At 40.6% G+C, this 21,536-nt stretch overlaps 1 protein-coding gene across 2 annotated transcripts in view; it reads right to left on the bottom strand.

Moving 5' to 3' along the window:
• Positions 1-21,536, bottom strand: part of LIFR (LIF receptor subunit alpha) — a 152,001-nt gene that overhangs the window by 82,824 nt on the left and 47,641 nt on the right. For both annotated transcript variants that reach the window (XM_070743423.1, XM_070743424.1), the window contains exon 2: positions 116-266. In XM_070743423.1, coding sequence (XP_070599524.1) covers positions 116-200 — 85 coding nt within the window. In that variant the 5' untranslated portion in view covers positions 201-266. The remainder of the gene's footprint in view (positions 1-115; positions 267-21,536) is intronic.

Raw genomic sequence — 21,536 nt, 5'->3', positions numbered from 1 at the left:
TCCTTCAGTAAAATTTGGAGGCCATATATTCCCCAATTGAGACATAGAACTCATTGGGGGGTTAAGTCACAATGCATAGCAGGTAAAGAGCAAAGAAACATGAAATCACACCAACCTCTTTCCTCGCTGTAGACAAACTGGTTCAGAATAAATAAATGTGCTACCATCAGTAGGTAGCAAGGAATTTGGTTAATCCACATTCTTTTTCAATTTGCTTGCGAAAACAGGTCACTTCAAGCTGCCTTTGTCTTTGATGCCGGCGAGTTCTAGTAATAAAAAGAAATATTTTAATGCCATTATTGCTTATCTTCTCAATATGTTACATTTACTTGAATATCTGGGTATTATAGAGACTAGGTGTTAGATGTTATACATTGCATTGCTAGGTTTCATTGAACAACTTTGGGAAAATCTGATCTTCACTGTCAGCACAAAAGAAATGTATCACTTCAAATGTTTATTTTCTAGAGCAGATGCAAGGAAAATTAGTATTAAAATGATAGTGTGAGACTATGCCAAATTCAGGCAAAAAATATCAACATAGGAACTTTGGTGAAGTGGGAGAGAAGGAGGGAAGGAAAGATGCCTGCATTCCAGGCAGTCTTTGCTTAATGTCTACTTGTTCAAAGACCCTTCAAAGAGCAGAGTAGAGCAGAGCAGAGAGTAGAGTAGTGTGGGTAGGGTGGGAATGGGAATAGAATAGAATAGAATAGAATAGAATAAAATAGAATCCCAGCGACCAGTTAGGTCTCACAGAGTGGGCCTTCTCCGGGTCCCGTCAACTAAACGATGCCATTTGGCGGGACCCAGGGGAAGAGCCTTCTCTGTGGCGGCCCCAGCCCTCTGGAACCAACTCCCCCCCAGAGATTAGAATAGCCCCCACCCTCCTTGCCTTTCGTAAGCTCCTTAAAACCCACCTCTGCCTTCAGGCATGGGGGAACTGAGATATTCTTTCCCCCTAGGCTTCTACAATTTATGCATGGTATGTTTGTATGTATGATTGGTTTTATAACAAGGGTTTTTAGCTGTTTTTAGTATTGGATTGTGACATGTTGTTTTTAGTACTGTTGTTAGCCACCCCGAGTTCACGGAGAGGGGCGGCATACAAATCCAATAAATGAATAGAATAGAATAGAATAGAATAGAATTCTTTATTTGCCAAGTGTGATTAGACACAAGAAATTTGTCTTTGGTGCATAAGCTTTCAATGTACACAAAAGCTGTAAGTGAAAAAAATGATGATGATCATCAAAAAAATACATTCATCATAACTCATAAGATGCAACACTTAGTGATAGTCATAGGATGCTAAGCAATCAACATAAACCATATTAGGAAACTAAATAAAACAATATAAATTGTAAAGATACAAGCAAAAAAGTTATAGCCATAAATAGAAAGGGAGATAGATAAAATATGAGAAGAATAAAGCAATACATGATTTTGACTGGGTAGTAGTTATGGTGGGTCCATGCAGTTGTAGCTCTTACAGTGTCTCATGGTCATGTGGTCACTACTGGTCACGTGCTCAGTGACTAGCTTCTAACTACGAGAATGTGGTTCACCATTTGCAACATTCATTACTGACTTCCCACATTCAAACTCCATGAGCCGCCCCGAGTCTTCGGAGAGGGGCGGCATACAAATCTAAGTAATAAATAAATAATAAATCTAAGTAATAAAATGAGAAGCTGACAGGGGGTTAGAAACAGTGTTTATGTGACAGAGGGAGGCTGCAACCATGTAGAATTCACCTAACAGCACGAACTATCAGAACTGTGGTTGTAAGTTGGCACTATCATTTGATGTTGTGCCTTATGACTTCTACTCTCCTGCCCTCTTCATAATAATAATGGATTCCCTCTCCCCCCCACTGGAATGCTGTGAATCACCTTTTTGTAAGTCAAATACAGTACAACATATACATATGCACATATTATATAAGGATGAAACAAACAAAATGTTAAAAAGTTATATGTACTGTATGTCGTTACTTACCAGTAACATATAAATTATATTAAAAATACCAAAATATCATCACAATCCCCAAGGCGTGTCGCAACTTTGAGCATCCCTAATTGTTTGAAACTTGAAAAATTTTGACCCATTACATATGCAGAAGACTACAGAACAGACACTTATTTATCTGTATTGCAAGAGATTTTTCTCAAATTTAATTAGAACTCTTTGCATATTCGGCTTGTACCACTTAGTAATTCCAAGTGAACATCTATTTTTCACGTTTCCGTTTCTTCTATTACAGGCACTGAGTGGGATGAATGGTAGATATGAACAGAATTCAAACTCTAAATTGCTGTAAATTGTTGGAAAACTGAGCTACCGTTTTGTCTTCTCTTAATCTTGACCTACAGTAGTGGCCTGATGTCCCTATAGCAGCTCCTCTACCACACACAAAATATTCCAAGATAGCATCACAAAAACCTGGCAGCAAACTAACCAAGTTTCAAAAGAGTAAATTTTGCTCAAATGGATGGTTGGAGAATTTTTCAGGATGGAATGGAAGCAGGAAACTATTTGAAAGTGAAAAACTCCCATCTCTACCCTTAACCACTTTAACCCACAGAAACAAGCAAAAAAATTAAGCCAGATGATATCCCTGACAGATTGGGAAATTGGACTGTGGCACTGACCCAAAATATATTAGGCGCTTCTGGCCTTAAATGAAAAAGGACTCATCTTTCAATTAATGGAAAAATGTTTGTCTATTTAAGAAGAAAAATTGTTTCCACAGTTGGGATGCAACATCCTGGTACTTAATATTATTATAAGGTAGCCAAGAACAATGGGAAAATGTCCATCTTTCCACTCATTAGATTCCCTGACTTCTCAAGTCTAAATTAAAATCTTATTCATCACTCTTCTGCAGCTTTTTAGTTTAGGGAGTGGGAAACCCAGGCAAGTTCAATAATGATGCAGAAATATGCATCATTATTGAACTTGCCTGGGTTTCCCACTCCCTAAACTGAAAAATCTGCACTGAGGCATTATTAAAACTTCAAAAAAGAGGCAAACTCAGAATAGCAGGGATGGGGATCTTGTGAATATAAACATCTTTCCAGAGAAGGAAGAAATATATTTTCTTCTTTTCTCTTGTGTATTTTATTTGTACAGCTGGTCATCTTCGGGTAGGAATTATAAATATCTATTATAGATAAGTCTTCCTCTTACATAGGTTTTACAAATAATAATATTGTCTATTTAGATGATAACGGATTATCAAATTAATATTGGATAGAGAGATATACACTATATACACAATTAAAAAATGGGATTAAATTAATTTGGGGAGTGTTTTTCCCCCCAATGATTTCATATTAGTAGTCAAATTTCTAAATTTAATTTTGGTAAATTCTGTACTGAATAATTACTTCTTTTTTAAAAAAAGAAGAAGTCACAAGGAATTTATTTGGACAGCCTGTTCCTAATGGAGCAGGGAGCTTGTTTCAACAGGCAATGCTGAGATCCAACCTAAATATTAGAAATACCCCCAGTCTAGTTTCTCTTTCTGCTTTTCAAGTAAACCACAAAATATGCAGCTTGAAGGATCATGTATTGTAAACTAAATGCTCTTAGTCATGGAGGAAAGAGGTAATGGACTTGAACTGGTATGGTTTTTTTTTCCTCCGGTAGTTAAAAGTCATGACATAATTTATAAAACACCCACATGATTTATGTTGCCTCTTTGTCTTCAGATAATATGTATACATTTCAACCTTAAAAAGATGAATTTGCATCCAAAAGTCTAGTCTATGAAAAAAATGCTGGGAAGCCCCGTGTGTGTAAAAATTATGCTGAATGGTGTCAAGGGCTGAGTGTCAAAAAAAAAAAAAGAAAAGAAAGGGAAAGGGAAGGAAGGAAGGAAAGACAAAGAAAGAAAGAGACAAAGAAAGAAAGGGAGGGAGGAAGGATGGAAGGAGGGAGGGAAGGAAGGAAAGAAGCAAAGAAAGGAAAGAAAGAAGAAAAGAAAGAAGGAAAGAAAGAAGGAAGGAAAGAAAGAAAGAAGGAAAGAATTCAGGGGTCCCCGACCTTGGCAACTTTAAGTAAAGCTGGCTGAGGAATTCTGGGAATTGAAGTCCACAAGTCTTAAAAGTTCCAAGGTTGGAGTCCCAGAGCTAGATCACGTAGCAGGCCAAGTGTCTGAGAAAAATATTGTACTTCTTGTAAAGCTTAAGAAACGTGTTAAGCTTAAAGCTATTCCGGAAGATCTTACTGTACAGGTAGTTCTCGACTTACGACCACGATTGAGCCCCAAATTTCTGTTGCTACGCGAGACCTTGGTTAAGTGAATTTGGCTTCATTTTACGGCATGCCTTGCCGCAGTTGTAGAAGTGAATCTCTGCAGTTGTTGAGTTGGTCACATGGTTGTGAAGTGAATCTGGCTTCCCGATTGATTTTGTTTGTCGGAAGGTCACACATGAGACTCACCTGACCTTGGGACACTGTAGCTGTCATAAATTTGAGTCAGTTGCCAGACCTTTTGAACGTTGATCATGTGACTGTGGGGATGCTGCAGTGGTCGTTAAGTGAGGAAAATGGCCAGAAGTCACTTCTTTCAGTTTGAACGGTCACTAAATGTACTTTTGTATATTCAAGACTACCTGTGCTATCAAAATAAACTAGAAATATATACATATATTTCAGGCAGGGGTTCCTTCCTTACTTCCTACTTATGCATGTGCGCATGTTCTTAAGTAGAGGTACTAGGAAAAGCATGCAGTTGTCTGAACTGCAATCAAACAACCATTACCAAAGCAGTAGAAGGTCCATGGCAACACCTAGGAGGCATTTCTTCTCTGAAGCCAGGTAGGCACTAGTTTTGTTTGTAATTAGAGATAAGATCTGATGGATTTGCTCATCAGCTGAAGGGCATGTTGGAGACATGAAGTCAATGAGTAGAGCAAAGCCAGACTTTCTTCATAGATTCACTTTCAATTTGAACATGTTGTTTTGCTTTATTGATTAAAGTATTTAATTGATGATACTTTGGCATAAATTCAATTGCACCAACGAGTGACTGTGTCAGTGTTTCAAGTAATTCACCCCTTACGAACAAAACTCCAAGGCAGGTAGGTTCCTCAAAGAATGCTTTTATTTGGGCATATCATATAGGCACAGTTCTGGTGAAAACAGATTCTAAAGGTTCCCGTGTTTTTTACCTAATTAAAAGTTTTTAAAAAATTCCTCCACTCCAAACAGTCAGTCCCGTGGCCCAATCAAAGTGCCATCTGGTTGCTTGGTGACATCACTCCTCCTTCCTCTGCCAGGTGTGAGAATGTCCTTGGTTCCCAAGAGAAAGTATTTTGTTTTGGCTACAAAACCACAGCTATCTCTAATCCTCCCTTCCTATCTCTCAGCTCCAGTGTGGCAACATTTATGCTCCAAGATGGCTTTGGCCGGGTCAGCTTCAAGGTTGACAAATTGTCAACAAAGGATGTCTTTAAATCACGTTCCAAAGCATTTTTTTTTCTTTTTGAACATGAAGTGCTACAGAGCCCCACTTCAACCCTCCATCCATCTCATAAGGTTACTGCGAGGGCGACAGGAAAGGTTGAAAGGAAATGTGTACATTTTAATTTTGAGAAGTTAAGAGAAAATGGCAGAAGAAACAAATCAACTATCTTCGTAGTTACATTGCAGAGACTCCAAAGAAGGTAATAGTACTGTACTTGAAGAAGTACTGAACCATGGAGGAAAAAGTGGAGAGAATTGAAATGTGTGGAGTGTTCATTTTATATCACTTTGCTCTTTCAAGAAAATGCATTACATATATCCTGATTTGCTCCTCAACACATCAAGTAATATATTTACTGAATGCAAAATGATAAACTGAGTATTAGTTGGATTTGACTTTAATTAACATTTAAGTTTCAATTAGTTTACTAATTGAATTTACTTAACATTCTTTTAATGTTTTTGTTAAAATGGAACTGTTGTTATTATTATTATTATTATCATTATGATCATTATTATTATTATCCTTATCATCATCATCATCATTACTGTAAAGTCTCTGTCCCAATGAAACACCAGTAGGCCCGGTAACAATCAACAGGTTTATTAAAGAGCAACGTGAAACAGTAGATAACGGTACAAGAACAAAATGGCCAGGTTGAGCCAACCAATCCGGTTCTGTATTTTTCCCGCCCAAGGATAAGGGGTGGGCCACATTTCCTAACTGTCTTCTAGACACAACAATTATCACCATTATTATTATTATTATTACAACAACAACAACTGAGTTGGAAGGGTCTAGTCCAACCTCCTGCTTAGGCAGGAAGCCCTACACTATTTCAGACAAATAGTTATCCAACATCTTCTTTAAAAATTCTACTATTGGGGTGTTCACAACTTCTGGAGGCAAGCTGTTCCACTGGTTAATTGTTCTAACTGTCAGGAATTTTTTCCTTAGTTCTAAGTTGCTTCTTTCCTTATTTAGTTTCCACCCATTGCTTTTTGTCCTACCCTCAAGTGCTTTGTAGAGTAGGTTGACTCCTTCTTCATTGTGGCAACCCCTGAGATATTGGAACGCTGATATAATTTATTTATTTATTTATTGGATTTGTATGCCGCCCCTCTCCGCAGACTCGTGTCTTCCGTGGTCCTTCTTTTCATTAAATTAGACATACCCAGTTCCTGCAACCATTCTTCAACTATTTTAGCCTCCTAAATAGGATGCAAAGGATGTAAAGCTTTTGTAGGATGCAAAGCTTTTAAAAATCTAGTTTCTCAGTACAGTGATCCCTCGAGTTTCGCGATCTCGATCTTCGCGAAACGCTATATCACGATTTTTCCACCGATGACGTCACTCTCTTCCTTCCTTTCTCATCTTTCTTTCTCTCTCTCTTTCTCTATCTTGCTCCTTCCTCTCTCACACTCTCTTCCTCCCTCTCTCATCTCTTTCTTTCCTTCTCTCTCTTTCTCTATCTCGCCCCCTCTTGCTGGCGGGCGGCGGGCGGGCGAACGGGGGCATCAGCGAGGAGCCGGGGTTTCCCCTTTGTGTGGGCGGCTGGGAAGACCCAGGGAAGGTTCCTTCGGCCGCCCAGCAGCTGATCTGCTCGGTAGCGCAGCAGCAGCGAGGAGCCGAATCGGGGTTTCCCCTTTGCGTGGGCGGCGGGGAACGCAAACTCCACCATCTACGCATGCGCGGCCATAGAAAAAAAGGGCGCGCATGCGCAGATGGTGTTTTTACTTCCGCAACCCTACATTGCGAAAAATCGATTATCGCGAGGGGTCTTGGAACGGAACCCTCGCGATAATAGAGGGATCACTGTATTTTCAAGTTTAAAAAATTTCAGGGAAGAAAGTTAAAGATGCAAGAAATCATCAACATGATAATAAAACAGCACCGTCTTCTGCCTTAAACTCCCCCATCTGTTCACAGTTTTTCGAAAAAGAGCAAAAGAAAACAGGAAATAACAAGCGTATTCATTGCATAAAAATTTCCCCATTTGACAATGTCTATTCAGTCTTAATTTCTGGACAATCCATGATAGCAGCTGTTTGCTACTTCTTAGAAGATTGTGACTTCAATTTTTACCCTCTTAATAGACTTTCAGTTCTGACAACTGACCACTTGCCCAGTCAGAGACAAGCTTCTTTTAATTTTATTTGTTTATTCGACTTCTATGCCGCCCAATCCAGAAGGAATCGTGTTGATCCTCAGCATACAAATCATTGGAGATATTTTTGGAATAATAATGAATAACAATATTTAGGCACCTTGCCTCACTGCATTTTCAGAGAAAATATTTCATCAGGTCAGGGTGGGTGGGTGTTAATGCTTTCTAACATTTTACAATTTTATCCAAATTTCGGGGCAAAAGGCTCTGTGGCCATAAGGGAATAAAAAGAGCCTTTTCTTATTTTAATTTGAACAGAATCTGTATTCTTATTGCATATGGCAAGACTGTAATCACAGCCAAAAGCCTTTTAATGTGAGTTAAACCCGTAAAGGAAAAACAGCTAAGATGATGAATTACATAAAATTTATTTTAAGCATATAGCATTGCAACCCCACCTCATCCCAGTGCTGACTCAGTCATGACAGCAAACATTGGGGGAGAAATTCATAGCAATTTCCCTTTTAATGCTGAATATTAGCAAGGAAATTAACATGCAGAGTGGGGTGTGCAGTGGAGGGAGGGAAGCTGAAAAACAGCAAGCAATAATAATCAAAGTTCTACAGGATGTAGAGAGACTAATGCTCTGTTTCATAAGATGTGGACAATCCGTTCTCATGGCTCATATTGGCTTTGGCTCAGAAATAAGCCAAATATGTTTACTGCCCAGTCATTTCCTTCAAGACCAGAACGTAGCTCGGTTTATTTTCTGAGTGAAAATAAAATTCATCCTACTACTCAGAAACTTAAAATGCTCCTACCATCATCTAACTCCTATCTGACTCCATTTGTTTCAAAGCTGCTTGGACTAGAAGACCTCCCAGGTCCCTTCCAATGTTACTGTGACTGATTGATTGATTGATTGATTGATTGATTGATTGATTATCCTCCTGGTTCTTGAAGTAGCCTGGCCAGTTAGTAGTAAGACATAAAACTCTTATCGCATTTATTTTATTATTTATTTATTTATTTATTTATTTATTCATTCAATTTTTATGCCACCCTTCTCCTTAGACTCAGGGCAGCTTACAACATGTTAGCAATAGCACTTTTTAACAGAGTCAGCGTATTGCCCCCACAATCCGGGTCCTCATTTTACCCACCTCGGAAGGATGGAAGGCTGAGTCAACTTTGAGCCGGTGATGAGATTTGAACCGCTGACCTACAAATCTACAATCAGCTTCAGTGGCTTGCAGTACAGCACTCTACCTGCTGCGCCACCCCGGCTCACTTTATTTCTTTTATCAAATACATATTGGTGTATACAAAGATATAATAATATATACATGATACTAGTAAAAGAGAAACATTAGAACAGAAGGTGGAAGGCACTCTGGTGCACTTATGCAGGCCCCTTATTGTTGTGATTCCGTCTGAGGCCCCTCAGGGAACGGCTGATCCTCTGCCGGCTTCCTGCTCAGAGGGGGAGGATGAGGAACAGGAGGTTCAGGCAGACGGGGAGGAGGAATCTCAGGCTGAGGGAGAGGGAGGACAGCCAGAGTCCCCCGAGAGGGAGCTCTCCCCAGCAAGCAGCCTGGATTCCTTAGATGAAAATGCACAAGCAATCATCGATCTCCGGCAGAGAAGAGCAACACAACGAAGGGGACAATTAGCCAGGTACTTTCAGCACTAAAGAGGCAACAGCTGGGTTTGGGTGTGGTGCTCTCTGGAAAGGCTGAAAAGGCAGACCCACCCTTCCTGGCTTGTGGAGTATTATCTTTGGGAGTCCTGGGACCTGGCTGTGATCTTTGGCGTCTTGGAATTCTGGTTTGTGACTTTGAATACTGAAACCTTGGGGGGAAAAGGTGTGGGTCTTATTCTCTACAGTGGTGGGTGTGCCAGCAAGAAGTCTGCTGTATTGTCTGGCCATCAGGACTCTGCTGTGAAGTCTCATAGCCTGCCTGTTGGGAAGAACAGGTTTTTCTCTGTGTTTATTTTTCAAACTATAAAGTGCTTTTGCTTTTACCAGCGTGTCTGGCTGCTTTTTCCAGTTGGTGTTGAAGTCTGGGGGCACCCAGACAGAACACTTATTGACCGCTTAGGAATCAGGAGAGGTCAACAGTGGATAGTCTAAGGGTAAGGTTTTGGGTGTTAGGTGATACTATAGAGTCTGGTAGTGAATTCCATGCATCAACTATTTGGTTACTAAAGTCGTATTTCCTGCAGTCGAGTTTAGAGCAGTTTACCTTAAATTTGTATCTGTTGTGTGCTTGAGTGTTGTTGTGGTTGAAGCTGAAGTATTCGTTCACAGAAAGGACATTGTAGCAGATGATTTTATGGGCTATGCTTAGGTCTTGTTTAAGATGACGATGTGGACTTCAACTTCCCTGAGAAACACTGCCATAAGCCAGATGGGCCAGAAATACTGCAAGTCATATCTTATCAACATCTAGAGAACCACAAATTCCCCAGTACTGGAGATAAAAAAATTTGATTGGAATCAAAGAATACTTGCCTAATTCTCAATCTGAGCCAGCAATTGTGGACTTTCCGAAGTTTACATGTAGTACACTGGAGGCTTCCAAATTTGTAAACTTTCTCAGCCAGTTTTGTGCTCACAAAATCTTTTGTTTAGTTTTGATTAACCAAAAGTAAATGATGCCAAATTGGGGGGGGGGGGGAAGGGGAGAGAAATATTTTTAAAAAGAAAAGCATCCTCCTTGTCTCTTTCAAATTACAAACTACATTGTCCAGGCAGATAATTAGAGGGTCACACATAATCATATTTATATAAGACCATGTTGGCATGTAAGTTTAGAAAAATACATGGGATGAGCTTACAAGGCTCAAAGCCAGCTCTACATAAACAGCTCTGCCTCTTTGTTTAATCAAAGGATTTTTGTTGTTGCTGCAATCAAAGACAACCATCATCTGTCGCTTTTACAAATGACAGCTTCCATGTGTAACAAATGCCGTAAGAAAATTTTGGAAGCATCACTTTTGTGAATCCTGTGAAATAGTGTTTTACATCTCTAGCTAGTTCAGTTAAAGCTGGTCTATTTCAAATCATTCCTGTTGAAACTGGTAGGAATCTCCCACAGGCTTATGTAGTTTTATGTATGGTATTGTTTGTGTTGTATGGTTTTTAAATGATGGGTTTTTAGATGCTTTTTAAATATTAGATTTGTTATATTGTAATACTGTTATTATTGTTGTTGTGAGACGCCCCAAGTCTTCGGAGAGGGGCGGCATACAAACCTAATAAAATATAAATAAATAGTGGATGTGATGTGCCGGTGCCTGGAGGCTGTTGGGGCCTGGATGGGTGTCAACAGACTCAAACTCAACCCTGATAAGACGGAGTGGTTGTGGGTTTTGTCTCCCAGGGACAATTCCATCTGTCCGTCCATCACCCTGGGGGGGAATCATTGACCCCCTCAGAGAGGGTCCACAACTTGGGTGTCCTCCTCGATCCACAGCTCACATTAGAGAAACATCTTTCAGCTGCGGCGAGGGGGGCGTTTGCCCAGGTCGCCTGGTGCACCAGTTGCGGTCCTATTTGGACTGGGAGTCACTGCTCACAGTCACTCATGCCCTCATCACCTCGAGGCTCGACTACTGTAACGCTCTCTACATGGGGCTACTTTTGAAGTGTGTTTGGAAACTTCAGATCGTGCAGAATGCAGCTGCAAGAGCAATGATGGGATTCCCTAAGTATGCCCATGTTACACCAACACTTCGCAGTCTGCATTGGTTGCCGGTCACAATTCAAAGTGTTGGTTATGACCTATAAAGCCCTTCATGGCATTGGACCAGAATATCTCCGGGACCGCCTTCTGCCGCACGAATCCCAGCGACCAGTTAGGTCCCACAGAATGGGCCTTCTTCGGGTCCCGTCAACTAAACAATGTCATTTGGCGGGACCCAGGGAAAGAGCCTTCTCTGTGGTGGCCCCGGCCCTCTGGAACCAGCTCCCCCCAGAGATCAGAATTGCCCCCACCCTCCTCGCCTTGTTCTCAGCACTGTTGTTCAGCCTTCCACAACAATCACAATTTCTCATGTGACCACCACCACCATCCTGGGAAAATTAATTTCCAACCCATGAATTAGAGGAATCGGTCTTCATGAGAATGTATCCAGTGCAGTGACGGGCTCCTACAGGTACAGTCAGGTACGCTCTGGGTATGTTTTTCCTATTGCAGTAAATGAAAGTTGAATGTATATAATTTTAGAAGAGCTGTGAGTGCATGTGTGTGTGTACACACACATACAGTTTATATAGTAGATAATGTATATTTCTGTGTGCCTGCGTGTAATATGTATGTACACATATGGCATACGTACACATAATTAAATAGTATATTTTGAATGTTCAGTAATAGTAAATAGATAGGGAAATTGTATGTCTTTGAGGCAAGGAGAGCTAGGCACCCTAACCCTAAGCCAAACCATTGATGTGAGTGATGTCAAGTTGGCCACCTTTAAGCCAGTCACATGACCTTTAATCCACCTCCCATTCACATGATTGTCAAGCCACTCCCACCTGGTCACATGGCTGGCAAGCCACACCCACAAAATAAGCCACGCCCACAATGTGGTAGTAAAAAAAATTGCAGTCCCTCACTGCCTGAATTTTATCTAACTCCTGGATAATTTTATCCAAACTTTTCTTCAAATCTTTCTAGCCTTTCTAACAATTTTTGCTTCTCCCACATACGATATGTTGCTTCCTACAGTGTCTTCTGTTCTTCATTAAAACAAACTTACTGCCTTCTATCCATGTCAATGTATAGAAGACTTCTATACATGTCAATATTTTGTAAGTTTTAGGTATTAAGATGCAAGCAACAATGTGATGGTTTGCAAGGCCATGCGCGTGCATGCACAGTGCCAAAAGTTTCAAGTTTCAAGTTTAATCAGATTTGTATGCCGCCCCTCTCCGCAGACTCGGGGCGGCTCACAGCAATAGCAATACAATGTAAGACAAATCCAATATTTAAATTACTTTAAAAAACACCACAAATTTAAAACCAATCATACACACTAGCGTACCATGCATAATTTTTTATAAGCCTAGGGGGAAGGAACATGTCAATTCCCCCATGCCTGACGACAGAGGTGTGTTTTAAGGAGCTTACGAAAGGCTAGGAGGGTGGGGGCAACTCTGATATCTGGGGGGAGTTTGCAAAAGGTTTGCAAAAAGTTTTTTAAAAACCAAAAACATGCACAGTGTTGGAAATTCAGTTTCTGCGCATGCACAGAACAAAAAAAATCAGCAAAAAATCAATTTTTTTTCAAATATATATTTTTTTTAAAAAAGATGGTATCTACAGATTGGCACCGACAGAATTGGCTCCGTGACATGACTAGATGTTTGCTACTGGTTCTATAGAACTGGTGCAAACCAGGAGGAACCCAACTCTGGTCTCTAGATCAGGGGTTACCCAACTGTGGATTGCAGACTGGTGGCAGTTCATGGCTAAACAGGAACACATGTGTGGATGGGAGCAAACCAGGACCCAGGCAGTGCACAAAATCACACTCCTCTAGTTTGTGGGAAAAGAACTGATCCCTAGTGCCCAAAAGCCTGGCTACTCTATATCAGGGGTCTCCAACCTTGGAAACTTTAAGACTTATGGAATTCAATTCCAAGGACTCTGGGAGTTGAAGTCCACAAGTCTTAAAGTTGCCAAGGTTGCAGACCCCTGGATTATATCACAGAGCCCAGTTTGCACTGGGCAGACTGATGTAAAACAGTATTTTGGATGATCTCCTGGCATGGTCAAAATGTGCTGTTGTCCTTCTTGTTACAGTGAATGCTGCATTGATACAACTAAAACTGGTCCATTGGATGATATACATTATTTTCTATCTTATTAGAAAGTATTAGGTGACTTTAAAAAAAATGTTTTTCACAATTAAATCTCAACAAAATGAAATTGAATCTGATTTTTTAACTTTACAACTAATATCCTTAATACTCTGTGGGTTTACAAATGTTGGCTACTTGTACGGAACATGAAAAACCTAAGTCAGTAAACCAAATTTATTTTATTTTGGAATTAAAAACAAAAGGTCCGATTCTGAAGTTAATAAACGCCATCATTTTTCACAGCAATGTTAGGATCTGCTCTAAAGTCCTATTAAGGAAAGAGAAGTTTAGCACTTCATATTTACATTAAGAATATCGGTGCTAGATAAACAATCTCTTGAAGGATTCTTTAGACACTGATCATCCTTATCTAGTATAAGTTGTATAAATGGTACTCTCTTTGAGAAGGAAAGCGGTGCTCAAGAGATGCCTGTCTCAGATTACACATCCTGTTGCTGTTGCCAACATAAAAAGCTTCCAAATTTTCCCCTTAATTACAAGTCCACGCCAGAAGTACTACATATTTCTGGGAAAGCAAAGCAAATTGCCAATTTGGCTGACAGTAACGCTAAAGATACATAAATAGAAAATGGACTTGTTTTCTTATGCACAAACCATACTAGCCCTGTGTTTACAGCTTTTGGGTTTCATTCGTTATTACAACGAGCTTAATCTATACTATATTCTAAAATTTTAGAGTATAGTACAGTATTTGTTTGACCAATTTCAACCTACATTTTGAGAGGGAGAAATGCAAGAATAGTTGAAACAGCATTGCAACGTGTCAAAATTCTGAGAAAAGGTTTCAAAGGAATTTACTTTAGGCCAGTGTGTTTCTAAACTTTGGCAATTTTAAAGATGGGTGGATCTCAATTTCTGGAATTCTGCTGCTAGGGAATTCTGGGAATTGAAATCTACCCATCTTAAAGTTGCCAGTGTTGAAAATCACTGCTTTAGTGCCCAAAAACTCTTCAAAAGTAAACAATGCCAGGGCGGAGCCATATGCCTTACACCAGAGGTGTCAAATTTGCATTATTACAGAGTCTTCATGTTACGTATCATGACTTTTTCCCCTTTATTAAACCGGGCTTGGGTATAGCTAGTGCATGATCCACAAACTAGAAAAAAATGGAGTAGATTACTACACATCTCCTAATCCACAAACTAGAAAAAAATGGAGTAGATTACTACACATGTAGATGGATAAACAGTTGGCTGACCAACCGCACCCAACGAGTTGTCCTCAACGGCACCAAATCCACATGGAAAAAAGTAGACAGTGGAGTACCACAGGGCTCTGTCCTGGGTCCTGTACTCTTTAACATCTTCATCAACAACCTGGACGAGGGAATAAAAGGGGAACTAATAAAATTTGCAGATGACACCAAGCTGGCGGGGGTAGCCAAAACCCTTGAGGACAGGCTCAGAGTACAAGAAGACCTAGACAGACTATCACAGTGGGCCCATACCAACAAAATGAGGTTCAACACCGACAAATGCAGAGTCCTCCACCTCGGCAAAAAGAACCCTAGACATACATACAGCCTGGGAGATACCCCACTCAGCAGTAGTGACTGTGAAAGAGATCTTGGAGTCTTGGTGGACAATCAACTAAACATGAGTCAGCAATGTGCAGCAACAGCCAAAAAAGCCAACTCAATCCTAAGCTGCATCAACAGAGGAATACGCTCCAAGACCAGGAAAGTACTAATACCACTCTACTATGCCCTGGTCAGACCCCACCTGGAGTACTGCATCCAATTTTGGTCACCTCACTACAAAAAAGACATCGAAACTCTGGAGAAGGTGCAAAAAAGAGCAACCAAAATGATTAGGGGACTCGAAACCAAGACTTACGAAGAGAGATTGGGAGAACTGGGCATGGACAGCCTAGAAAAAAGAAGGTCTAGAGGGGACATGATAGCAGTTTACAGATACTTGAGGGGTTGCCACGGTGAGGAGGGGGTCTCTTTATTCCCCAGGGCACCAGAGGGCCAGACGAGGAACAATGGTTGGAAGCTGACCAAGGAGAGATTCAACCTGGAAATAAGGAAGAACTTCCTGACGGTCAGAGCGATCAACCAATGGAACTGCCTGCCAGGGGAGGTGGTGAACTCCCCAACTCTGGACACCTTCAAGAGGAGATTGGACTTCCATTTGGCTGGGGTGCTGTAGGGTTTCCTGCTCAGGCAGGGGGTTGGACTCGATGACCTAACGGTCCCTTTCAACTCTATTAATAAAATAAAATTAAAAAATGATGCATCTGACCCAGAGGCCACAAGTTTGATGCTCTTGCCTTTACACATAATCATAGAATGCAAGACAGAAGGGTTAAGATTTCTTAAATTTCATTTCTATGTTGTCATCCCAGTTTTTAACGTTTGAAAATTTACCACCGCAACTTCCCTAAATATATATTTGACTTTTTCATTTAGAGTGCAAATATTCTCCAATTAATCACACTTCCCATGTCATCCAAACTTAATCTGTTAATCTCAATAGCTCAGTTTGGACAAGAATATATTGGTCAAAATTTCTAGACTTAATTACCATATTTTTCGGAGTATAAAACGCACCAGAGTATAAGATGCACCTTAGTTTTTGGGGAGGAAAATAAGGAAAAGAATCTGCTTACCAGATATTCATCTGGTTAGCGTTATTAGTCTGGTCAGTTTCGGCACATTATTTCATCCCCTGGTTAGGGCTTTTAAAAAACCTTATTCGGAGAGAATAACAATGAAAGAGCTTTCAAGCTTGTAAGAATTGGGAACATCATTATCAGGTGGAAAGAAACATTTGGAGCAAGTAGAGCAATGAAAAAAACCCTGCAAAGACTTAGGGCTTGGAAAACATTCTTCGCAAAGAGTAACAATGAAAAAGCTTGCAAGACCATATGAGCTGGGAACATTCTAAGCACCTGGTCATGACTGGAAAGAAACTTATTCTGAGCAAGTTAGAGCAATGAAAAAAACCCTGCAAAGACTTAGGGCTTGGAAAACATTCTTCGCAAAGAGTAACAATGAAAAAGCTTGCAAGACCATATGAGCTGGGAACATTCTTAGCACCTGGTCATGGCTGGAAAGAAACTTATTCAGAGCAAGTTAGAGCAATGAAAAAAATCCTGCAAAGACTTAGGGCTTGGAAGTGATCTTTGCAGAGAATAACAATGAAAGAACCTGCAAGGTAAGAGCTGGGAAGATCATTAGCACCTAGTTAGGGCTGGGAGGAAAACCTTTGAAAAAAGCTACATTCAGAGTATAAGACATAACTGAATTTTAAGCCTCTTTTAGGGAGGAAAAGTTGCGTCTTATACTCCGAAAAATACACTATATCTTCTGCAAAAAAGAGAAGTTAAAATTAGCAATTAGCACTGCCATATCTAGCCACAGAAATCAGGATGACCACTAGATGGAACTGTAACCCTTTCTGCCATTTTTCATGTCATCTGGCTTTTTTGTCCTCCGAATGTGAAGTTTCTTGCTGAATCCCTTTGGTATCCCTTTGTTGTTGCAGCTTTGGACTACACTGGCATTTCTGACAGCTGCTGCATGCTGCTGGCTCATATTGAAGTGGTTGTCAACTAGACAAAACTAAAATCAAATTGCTAAGAGCAATTCCGCACTAAAACCTTTCTGTTAACCACTCTTAAAAATTCTTACGTTGAGGTCATTAAAAATAAATGTTTGGTTTCACACATTGATACCAGCCATAAATCATAAATTACAAACCAAATTGGCTTGCTTTCTATGTTGTGTTAAAGCAACCCAGACAAACCCTAATAGAGTTGTTTAATGCAAGAAAAGCTGTCGAGGGATGTCAAGGTTGCCATTTTGCAAGTCAAATATAAAAGCTGCCACTTAGAATACTGCTCTGCCAATGTAAACATTTGCCAACCATATGAGACATTAAGGAATCATTTTCCTCTTTGGGTTTTTTTAATGGGCAGGGTACCCACCATTTGAGAATGTTTAAGGGATTCCAGTCGTGAACAAGGGGTTGGACTGGCAAAGGTGGGCAAGATGGCCTTTTATGACTTCTGGATTTCAACTCCCAAAATTGCTGAGCCGGCCATGATCTGGATAAGAGAAACTACAAAGTCTTTGACATATGCATTCTGTGATTCTATTTTTTTTCATCAAAGATAATTCACCCTTCTGATAACATTAAAGCTTTAAGAAGTAAACTTATTTAAACTGGTTCCCTAGATGTTGAACAAACAAAATTTGCCTCCAAAAACCCCCAAATAATAATAGTAGTAATTAATTTTACCTTTTAATTTTAAAGTTAACCCAGATTTAAGATTTTACTCAGCAATTTCTGGTTTGGCCAATATCGCCTTTATCTCCCGTCTGGCTTCCTATGTACTGAGATAACTAATCCCCATCATACGTTTTGTATCTGACAAAGAATTGATAAGAACTAGTCATAGCAATGGTAGGAAATCAATCTATGATCCCTGGGGCAAAGGACGGATATACAAACAAGAGTTACTAAGATTGGGGAAGATACAGAAAGGAGATAGTAGATTGTCCACAGACCTTCTACCTGATTTTCATAATTGTGGAGTAATTCTAGACTCTTTTTAAAAATCTAAATGGGTCAGAGAGATGAAACAAACTGAAGGATTTGGCAATAGGACAAAGCAACATTACCTTAAGACACGTCTGTCACCCTGTACTGTATTCCCATCACAACTCCTAACACCCTGAAGATCTTTTCTCAAACCAAAACCTGGGGACAAAACACTTACTAAATGATTGCTGAGAAAAGAAAGAATTCTGAAGGAGGGGGGAATCTATGGTCTGCTTGCAAATATTAGTGAACCTTTCTGAACGGGCTGGTAATTAATTAACTTTGCAATTATTAACAATACAATATTTTGGTTTAGCAATTGAACATCTTCACCTTCAACAGACTTTGTACTGTACAAAGAAACCAGATGTAGGTTCCTGCTGGTTCAGACCGGTTTTAGAGAACCGGTAGCGGGAATTTCTCCGACTCGCCAAACCAGTAGTAATGGTCAGCTGGCCACGCTCCCAAACCGGCACTCGTGATGGTGCCTACAGTGGTGCTATCTTATTTCTCACTTCTGCGCACAGGCAGAAGCTGTGCGGCACATGAGAAAGAAGAGCCGAGGTGGCACAACAGGTAAAGTGCAGTACTGCAGGCCACTAAAAGCTGACTGTAGATCTGCATGTCAGCAGTTCAAATCTCATCACCAGCTGAAGGTTGACTCAGCCTTCCATCTTTCCGAGGTGGGTAAAATTAGGACTCGGATTGTGGGGGCAATACGCTGGCTCTGTTACAAGGTGCTGTTGCTAACATGTTGTAAGCCACCTGAGTCTAAGGAGAAGGGCGGCATAAAAAATTGAATAAATAAATAAATAAACCAGAATTGAGGTAAGTTAAAACCCACCCCTGAAGAAAACATATACAGTGGTACCTCAAGATACGAACCCCTCGTCTTACGAACAACTCAAGATACGAACCCGGGGTTCAGAAAAAATTTGCCTCTTCTTACGAACTTTTTTCGTGATACGAACGCCAAACCCGAACTTCCGGGTTTGGCGTTCGGAGGCTGCTGGGAAGCCCCCCAGCCCGGCTGTCACCTTTTAAAACAGCCGCACGGCTTTCCAGCAGCCTCCGAACGCCAAACCCGGAAGTTCGGGTTTGGCGTTCGTATCACGAAAAAAGTTCGTAAGAAGAGGCAATTTTTTTCTGAACCGTTCGGAGGCTGCTGGGAAGTCGCGCGGCTGTTTTAAAAGGTCACAGCCGGGCTGGGGGGCTTCAACCCCCCAAGCCCGGCTGTGACCTTTTAAAACGGCCACGCGGCTTCCCAGCCGTCTCCCGAAGCCAAACACCAAACCCAAACTTCCACGTTTGGCGTTCAGAGGCTGCTGGAAAGCCGCGCGGCTGTTTTAAAAGGTCACAGCCGGGCTGGGGGGGGGTTGCTGGGAAGCCCCCCAGCCCGGCTGGGAAGCCGCGCGGCTGTTTTAAAAGATCACAGCCAGGCGGCAGCGGTTTTTTTGCGGGGGGTTTTTTTGGTTGCACGGATTAATTGACTTTACATTGTTTCCTATGGGAAACAATGTTTCGTCTTACGAACCTTTCGTGTTACGAACCTCCCCCTGGAACCAATTAGGTTCGTATCTTGAGGTTCCACTGTATATTCCAGAAAGGAGTATGTGAACTTTCCCTTATTTCATAACTTCCAGATGCATTAGATCTCAGTTTACAGTTACTTCATGATTTCTGGTCCAAATGCACTTGGTGGGCAGAAGGGTCAAGGTTAAGAGTACATTAAATTCCTGCATACAAATACAGAGTTTTTTTCAAGGGTTATTTCTTCTTCCAAACTTTCTTAATCTTCTTGGCACATTAGATAAGTTTCCATGATCTTTGATTCAGGCATTGCCTACCACATTCCTGGCAAACAAGTGTACCCGGGTTCTTTTGGAGCTGATTTAATCCTGCTTTTGAAAGGTTCTGATATGTTGCAGTAACTGGTTGAAGTACTAACTCTAATCACTTTCTGAAAGAGTCCGTTTGATGTAGCGGTTAAGGTACCAAGCAAAAAATGGGAGATGGTGAATTCTAGTTCTGCCTTTTCCGAAATGTTGAAAAAAAAGCACAACAAAGAAGGTTTTTTCTGCGCCAACTCAGAAAGCTCAAACTGCCCAAGGAGTTACCAACACATTTCTACAGAGGAATCATTGAGTCTGTCATCTGCACCTCTATAACTGTCTGGTTTGGTTCTGTAGCCCAACAAGACAGACACATGTTTCAGAGGATAATCAGAACTGCAGAAAAAACAATTGCTGCCAACCTGCCTTCCATTGAGGACCTGTATTCTGCACGAGTCAAAAAGAGGGCGGTGAAAATATTTACTGACCTCTTGCATCCTGGACACAAACTGTTTCAACTCCTACCCTCAAAACGATGCTATGGAGCACTGTACACCAGAACAACTAGACACAAGAACAGTTTTTTCCCCAAATGCCATCACACTGCTAAACAAATATTTCCCTCATCACTGTCAAACTAAGTCTGCACTACTATTAATCTTCTCATCATTCATATCACTCATCTCCTCCCACTAATGACTGTATGTAACTTTGTGGCTTGTATCCTTACAATTTATATTGATTGATTCCTAATATGACTGGATTGCTTATTTGTACCTCCGAAACTGCCTGCTACCGCACGAATCCCAGCGGCCGATAAGGTCCCACAGAGTTGGCCTTCTCCGGGTCCCGTCGACTAAACAATGTCGTCTGGCGGGCCCCAGGGGAAGAGCCTTCTCTGTGGCGGCCCTGGCCCTCTGGAATCAACTCCCCCCGGAGATTAGAACTGCTCCCACCCTCCTTGTCTTCCGTAAACTACTTAAGACCCACCTATACCACCAGGCATGGGGGATTTGAGACACCTCTCCCCCAGGCTTATTATAATTTATGTTTGGTATGTATGTGCTGTTTGGTTTTTAATTATGATAGGGTTTTTAGAGTTTTTTTAATATTAGATTTGTGCCAGTATAATATTGTTTTTATCGTTGTTGTGAGCCGCCTCGAGTCTTCGGAGAGGGGCAGCATACAAATCTAATAAATTATTATTATTATTATTATTATTATTATTATTATTATTATTATTATTATAATAATAATAATACCTGGACTATCATTAAGTGTTGTACCTTATGATTCTTGATGAATGTATCTTTTCTTTTATGTACACTGAGAGCATATGCACCAGGACAAATTCCTTGTGTGTCCAATAACACTTGGCCAATAAAAATTCTATTCTATTCTATTGCCAAGAAAAGTGCAGGATTTGTCCAGGCAGTCATCAAGAGTCAATACTGACTCAAAGACATGTGAACTTGCACACATTTTTTTTTGGCCACAAATGCTTTCCTTTAGAAATAGCAACAAATCACAATTATAATTAATGCCATATCCAACTTATTACTCAGAGAATTAAGCATGTCTTTTCACTGTACCCAATTAAACTATCGTATCTGGAGACTGTCATAATTCTAAGGAAGGACTGGGGAAAAAAATCCCAACGAAGGATAGGAAATATTTCAA

This window comes from Erythrolamprus reginae, chromosome 2, assembly GCF_031021105.1.
Source record: "Erythrolamprus reginae isolate rEryReg1 chromosome 2, rEryReg1.hap1, whole genome shotgun sequence".
NCBI lineage: Eukaryota > Metazoa > Chordata > Lepidosauria > Squamata > Dipsadidae > Erythrolamprus > Erythrolamprus reginae.
The sequence above is the reverse complement of the archived record's forward strand: the minus strand, read 5'-3'. Positions and strand labels throughout refer to the sequence as shown.